Below are 7,319 nucleotides of genomic sequence, written 5' to 3'. Positions count from 1 at the left end.
GGAGCTGAAGCCCCATGTCCTGTGCCCCATGTGGAGCTGAAGCTCAAACCCCACACCCTGCGGGACTGAAGTCCTGAGTACCGAGGGGGTGAAACCCTGAACATAAGGTAGGGAATCACAATTTTCCTTAGTGGGGGGAAGTCCAAAGTGGGTCACCAGCACAAAAAAGTTGAGAAAAACTGTTAGAGTGATATCCACCCTCCAGTGCAGCTGAAATGAGCAGCAGGCAAGCCACCACACAAACTCAAGTCTGGAGAGAGAGGCAAGGCTGAAGGCTTAACTCTATTTGCATGCATTAGTTAATAAGGCAACATTGCCAGGTAGCCCATTTGTATAAATCTTCTCATATCACAACTCAGAGATACTGAAATAACAGCTGATGGGCAAATTGCTTCATATTTGAAAACCATTCATCTGTTTGCAACCATGGAATTGCTAAAACAGTGTCCGGAAGCTTGGTGCATTATCTCTTTAAAATCCAAGACTGAGTGAAGGAAAACTCCTCCTACAGGGTGGTGGCCCTATAAGGAAGGCAGTTTGCAGCTTACTAAAACCACAAACACTTACTGCTTTAGCTATTACTGTTCTGCTTGAAGGATAGAGCTGCCTGACTCCTTCTTAGAAAGCAATACTGTAAACATGACTCAGGAATTTGTGCAGAGCAAAATCAAATCTGATAAAGTGGCTGTTTTTATAAAGCCAACCTGTCCTTACTGCCAGAATGCAGTGAAACTACTCAAAAAATATTCCTTCAAGAAAGGCCACCTGGAATTCATTGACATCACCACCCAAGATGATATGGATGGCATTCAGGATTATTTCCAGCAGACAACAGGGGCAAGAACAGTAAGTTTTTCAATTATTCATATTTGACAGTTGCTTAATTGTGGTCATAGTTTTCTCATTTATGTAGTGCCCAACAGAGTGCTAGGTGCTCTGCAGGCACAGAGGACAGGTTCCTCTCCTGAGGAATTTGCAGTCTAGCTAGGTGGAATAGAAGGGGAAATAAAATACAGCCAAAGACTTTTTTTTTTTCCTCACAATCCTATTTAATGGGTTTTTAATGTTATTTGTGGTGTCTTTTGTTTGTTCTCTTGTAAAACGGCTTCTCATGTTCAGAGTAACTGCAGTATTGCTGTCTTGTGTGCTGTAGTATTTTAGTTCACTAAGGTTCACTGTTCTCCTTTCTGTGAGTCTTGCATCTGATTGGTGTTCCATAGCTACTATATAACTAGTTTAATTAAGGTGTGTGATAACTTTTTTATAGAAATCGTTCAGCTTCCCAACTGGATTTCTATGAATTTGGGTCAGTCAGGTTAATTGTATCTATGATGCCTTAGACATAACAATGAGCACCTTCCAAACAGCCAAAAGTTGTGATCCCTTGGGTTTCTGTTTTGGAGGAAACCTGGATGATGGAATCCGCTATTTGTTTAATGCAATCCCTGTTTATTTACAAAGACTTGTTTCCCTGAACACAGCAAGAGATGGTTATCTGCTCCAAGTCTCTTTCAGCCACCACTGGGTCAAAAAGCTCTCTTAGCTTTTTCTCTGGGCCATGCTGTCTGTGCTTCTGTGACTGTGTTTTGTGTCTGATGTCCTTGCTGCCTTTTCTCAGCTTTACGGGTCTTTCTGCTGTTTCTGTCAGACACCCAGATGAACGCAGCTCCAATCCAGTCAATGCTCTAGCTCCTACATTTGCTGTATCATTCACCAGGGATACCCTTTGACCCTTATAGTTCAGATTTTACTCAAGCCTTGCCAAGTGCAAGTGTTTGGGGTGATGCACCTATTGTGTCAGCTATCTGGTTTTATAAATGAGCTTAATGGCTTCTTATAACTATATTAAATGGAAGATGGTGGATACGCTTCCCCTAGTTTCAAAGATGACTCTTCACAACCCATAATAATAGGGTTACCATATTTTAATTTCAAAAAAGGACACTCCGGCCCCGCCCCAACTCTGTCCCCTCCCCTGAATGCTCCGCTCCCCTGCTCCTCCCTCTCCCCTGCTTCCCGCGAATCAAATGTTCGCGGGAAGCCTGAAACAGGGAGGCAGCAGGTAAGCTGGGGCTGGGGCGGGGTGTGGCGCGGCCCAGTCCGGCCCCCCCGGCCGAGTGGCTCTCTCTGGCGGCCAGCTGGCCCAGGCCAAGAGGCTCTGGCCCTGGCGTCTCCCGCTCGGCTCGGGCCCTGGGATGGCGGCCCTGGTTCCGGCCCACCCTGGCCCCCACGGCACCGGGCCCTGGCCCCCAGCCCCACGACCACTCCCTCCTTATTTTCCCAGACATGTCCGGTTTTTTGGGATTTCCTCCCGGACAGGGATTTGAGGCCCAAAAATCCGGACGTGTCCGGGAAAATCCGGACGTATGGTAACCCTACATAATAAGCCTAATATTAACTCACTCTGAACACACTGTTCTTGTCTTGTCACTTGTACTGTACGAGTAGCATGGAATCTTAATGTACGCAGACACTATGGTGATAAGCACCATGGAAAACCTGTACATAAGTTAACCTTTCACAACACAAGCAAAGTGAAAGTATGGTATGCTTGAGCATGGGACTAAGAGTCTAGAGTCTTGGGCTTTAGACTCCTCTCTGCCACTCCCTTTCTATATAGCTTTAGGCAGAGCCATTATCTAAATTGCCCCCCTTTATCTAGTTGTAAAGTAGCTATAATATTATCTACTTCAAAATGCCCTCATTTTGAGTCATAATACTTGGGAATACGTTCCACCAGTGGAACTCCAATTGCTTCACAACTACTTATGAAGCAACTTCCTCATTTGCAGCACAGAGGACACATTGTTACACAAATCTCACTTGTGACCCTTCAGTTTTATATTTCACAAAGTTGCACAAGGACTGGTAAACAGATTTCCTCCCAGATAACTATTTGCATAGTAGCAAGCCAGCCTGTTCTAGTAAGTTAAAAATCATTTCCTGGAAACCTGACTCAGGCTTTACATAGAAAATTCAGTTTTGTTTTGAACATAACATAGATTTTGGTGTCAAAATCATTTGGACAGGCATAGAGATTTGCTTCTGAGTTGGCAATGTGCAGATATCTCATAGGGATGGGCAAGCAGAATCAATTATCACACTTTTCTCCCCAACCCAGACTCTTTTTGTAGTCTTAAAACCAAACATCTTGAGGTTTGGCAAAGGTCCAGTTAAGAGCTTCGGGCTAGATTAACAAAGGTAAAGTAGGTGTTGCAACACCTACATCCTAGGATTCCTGTAGCTCAGTGGAATTTACAGCCTCAAGTTAGGGTCCCAGGTGTTCCATCAATACACGGGAAGAGTTAGGTGCCTAAGGAAAGGATTCTGAGAAGCCAGCCTAGGTGCCTGGACTGACCAGCCAGAGGGAGATGCTTCCTCCACTGGGGATTTTCAGTTGGGAACCCTCTCCTGGAGTTAGGTGCCTAAACCAGATCAGATCTTTCTCAAAAGATAACAGAGCAGAATAGCCAATAGCCTCCGCTCCACCCCTTTCCTCTGAATTTTGCTCTTGGCTAACTTAGATGGCCCCTGCTCAGTTTGCCGGCTTCTAAGACTCCTTTCCTTAGGTGCCTACCTCTCCCCATATAATGGATGGCACCTAATGCAGGACAGAGCACCCAGGGATTAGGCTTTGCAACATGTAAGTATCCTTGTGAATCTGGGCCCTAATGTCTTCAGAGATCCTGCTGTGCAGCTTGTTTTTCCTCGCCACTGACTAACAAATGTCATTTGTGTGCATGTCTAGGTCCCCCGTGTGTATATTGGAGAAGTCTGCATTGGTGGATATTCTGATCTGGCTGCTTTAGAAGAGCAGGGAAAACTCTCTCAAAAGCTAAAGCAAATTGGTGCTCTATAGTAACATGAAGGTAAGTGAGGGGGAACATAGTCCGATCACTAGGAACCAGCTCCTATATTGGAGAGGAAATTTGAATGTCATCCGGTAGATCAATAAAATCAATGCTACTTCTGACTCAAGTGTAACTGGTATTGTGCTTACTGCACCTTTCCAGGGAAACAAAATCAGGGCACTGTCAGTTTCACTCTGCAACACAAAAGCAAATGTCCTAGTGGTGGTTTTGTGAAAGGTTAGTGGAGGATAATACAAAGCCAGCTCTGCTTGCAGGGCTAAGGAGGCTGCAAAACCATAAAAGGCTACATTATTGGTAGCTCTTGTTTCAGATCCAGGGGAATACATGATGTCACCGCTTTTGCCTATTATCCAAATATATTTCAAGACAATTCATTACCGCAGAAAGGTGGAGCTTTGTGTTTCTTAGGTTGAAAACCGAAGCACTCTTGTGGTATTTGGGTTTTTTTTTTTAATGCTTATACCTGACTCAGTATCATAATGCTGAGTGCTGTGATACAGTTGACCAGCATTTGATTCCCAGGTCCACTCATGGTTTCTTTCTACTTGCAACAGCTTGGCTACCAATTGATTATCCTACAGGAGAGAATGTTACACTTGCCCTAGTTTTTGACCGTTTTTTACCTTTTTCCTAGCTGGTCTGTGTAGCATACAGGCTGCTGAAAACTACTGCAGCTAATAGACTCTTTACCTCACAGGGCAGAAGCTCCTTTTGGAGTAGAGAGAGAGATGTAGCCTGACTGACAACCATGGAGAAGATGGTGCCATGGTATCATCATGCAATAGATCTCCTAGAGCCCACAAGTTCCCACAATCTGTTAATTTACCATATTTGTTACCTGATGGTACTACAGGTGTAAAATTACTTTTTAAAGTGGTATTGTCTAACATGTATGGGCAGGGATTGATCTTCATTTTAATCTAATCCTTGGGGGGCGGGAAGTATTAGGAAAGACCACTTAACTTGTCACACTTGACTGAGGGTTAGGAAGATAAAGGGTGGGTAATGCATTGATGGGGTTTTATAGAAACTCAGCATAATATCACACCTAAGAAAATGTGAGGTAGCCACCCCACTGCAGAACTTCCTATACCTAGATTTACACAGCACCAGATCTTGTGCTGCTGAAACATGAACCCCCCCTCCCCCCCAAAGAGAATAAGGGTTGCAGACTGGACAAAGCACTACGCTAGCTTGTGCAGCACAACATAGCAACAGTGACTGTTGCTTGGAGAGTGTGAGCATGAGTTGTATATTATCAACCTCTTTTTTTAAAAAGGGTGGGACAGAGCACTGGGAATCCACCTTAATAGAACTGAAATCCCAGTACTGTTCTGGCATCACTAGCATTGGCATAGTGCACTGATGTGTGACTTGAGTCATTGGGTGTGCTGCTATGCAAATATGAGTAATACAAATATTTAAACTTGGATCTGTTCTCTTTTCCTAACTAAACTACTCATTAAACTCAGTCTTTCTTTGTCTTTGGTGCTTCATGGAGCTCAGTGGATGGCATCTCAGCCAGCAGATAAATAGTAATACTTGTTACTTTATTGTAAACTTAATGTTCATGTAATACCTGCTTACTGTCCAAATATTGGTAACTTAGATGCAGCTCCTCTAAATAATCCTCCACTAAATATGCACTTTCCATATGTGAAACTAACCAGTATGTGGTCAGCTAGCTGTCTTGCTTTCTTGAAATTTCATGTTCTTGCCACATTACAGCAGTCTCTACCCTCTGATATGAAAGCAATTATCTTGCTCTGAACTAGGGCTGGCCAGAAAACAAGTATTCCATTTACTGAAAAATGTTGACGTTTTGACACTTGCTTTTATACCTTAAAAAAAAAAAAGGGGGGGGGAAGGTGGAGAGAGACCATCCCAGAATAGCCAATAGTCCAGGGATTTGAGAGAACCAGATTCAAGTCCCTGCTCTGAATTAGGCAGGACTTGAATCTGGTTCTCCCACTTTCCAAATAAGCTCCGTAAAAATTGGGCTATTGGTTATTCTGGTCTCTTTTCTTTTGACCAGAAATTTCATCCTGGACCTGAGGCAAGTCTTGTCAAAATGAATACATTTCCATGAAAAGTTTTGGTTTCAACAAATCGGTCTCTTCTGACAAGCTGTTCATCAAAATTCCCAACAAGCTATACTCTGGACTAGGACATCAGCCAATCATATCCTCCATCTGCCTGATCTCTTCATTCTGAAAAATCCCTACAGGTTTTTTTCCTTAATGATTTGAGGAGTAGATCTGTCAGTCAAAGTTGGCTACACTTCCTTGGAGTATCACGCAGTACTTATGTCACTAATGTAACTAGACTTCTTAAATCCATTCTAAGAGCTCTTCTAGGCATGTATTCTTTTGGTAAACTGGCCTCTTCCAAAAAGAACCTGTAATCTTTACTTGTATCATTTCTAATTTCAGGCCCAAAATGACTGGAATCTGTGACTGCATCACCTTGCCACTGGAGCCTTAGCAGTGACTTTCCTGTTGCCATCTGATTTCCTTCTAAATCTACAAGAGAAGTGGATATTGGGCATCTGTTCTTTTGGTGGTGTTAATAGTGGTGCAATATGTTATATCCCTTCATCCTGGGAGCAAACCCAGAAAATGATTAGATTTTGCCTAAAGGAATAAAATGTTTGCACTAATGAGGTGTGTTTACCCGTTTACAGTACAAATATTCTTTGTACTGCTCAAGCCTTACACTCATGCTCTCTCCCTTCTCTGCGCATTTCTCTCTCTGCCTTCCCCCCCCACCCCCCCTTAGGATAGTTATCCAGCAACTCACCTCTTCCTTAGTAGTGTAGAGAACTTAAGCTGTTTTCCACTTTATGACAATGTATTAAGCTGAAGCCATATAGGGGGAAGTGTAGGATGTTGATGCTTAGGGCCAAATGGGGTCCTGGAACCCTGTTTGAAAGTAGCCACTGGAGTCAGTGCATACTGAGCCAGCCATCTGACAAGCATATGACCCTCTGGTAACCCTGGCATGCCTCTTAACAAAGGTTGAGAAAACAATATTCTCTGCTGTGCTTCCCTTATTACAACATACAGCTACAGGCAGGTGGTTGCAGCTCATGTTGTTCAGAATGGGTGCAGCCGGATAGGAAAGGAACTCTACATGGGAAAGTGTGTTTTTTTTTTTTTTTTTTTTTTCTGCAAGAGTGCAGCCTGCCTGTAAACTGTGTTGGGTCTCTAAATAGAAATAACTTGAAAATGACTATTCTGATGGTACTGGCCAATTTCAGGACTCCAGGACGGGGTTGTGCGGGATAGCAGAGTGAGGACGGGTCAGTGTGTTGGCTGTTAATGAGTAGAACTGGTCTAAACTCTTGGTTCAAAAACTTTCTGCATCAGAAGTGCATAAAAAATTTCAATGTTTTTATTATTTCCCCTCTCTTTGATGGCAGAAAACAGAACATTGGACACTGCTCAT

General features: G+C 43.4%; 1 protein-coding gene across 1 annotated transcript; it reads left to right on the top strand.

Moving 5' to 3' along the window:
• Positions 1-545: 545 nt before the first annotated feature.
• Positions 546-6,532, top strand: GLRX (glutaredoxin). The gene is made up of 3 exons (XM_034774542.1): positions 546-846; positions 3,749-3,869; positions 6,305-6,532. The coding sequence occupies exons 1-2, from the start codon at positions 640-642 to the stop codon at positions 3,857-3,859; spliced, it is 318 nt and encodes a 105-aa protein (XP_034630433.1). The 5' UTR covers positions 546-639; the 3' UTR covers positions 3,860-3,869; positions 6,305-6,532.
• Positions 6,533-7,319: the final 787 nt, after the last annotated feature.

The sequence above is a fragment of the Trachemys scripta genome, chromosome 6 (assembly GCF_013100865.1).
Source record: "Trachemys scripta elegans isolate TJP31775 chromosome 6, CAS_Tse_1.0, whole genome shotgun sequence".
Lineage (NCBI taxonomy): Eukaryota > Metazoa > Chordata > Testudines > Emydidae > Trachemys > Trachemys scripta.
The sequence above is the reverse complement of the archived record's forward strand: the minus strand, read 5'-3'. Positions and strand labels throughout refer to the sequence as shown.

Excerpts from the sequence above, each read along its gene's own strand:
- GLRX (XM_034774542.1), top strand. The coding sequence starts at position 640 with ATGACTCAGGAATTTGTGCAGAGCAAAATCAAATCTGATAAAGTGGCT. Across the intron at positions 847-3,748 it reads AGACAACAGGGGCAAGAACA|GTCCCCCGTGTGTATATTGG; the intron begins GTAAGTTTTTCA and ends GTGCATGTCTAG.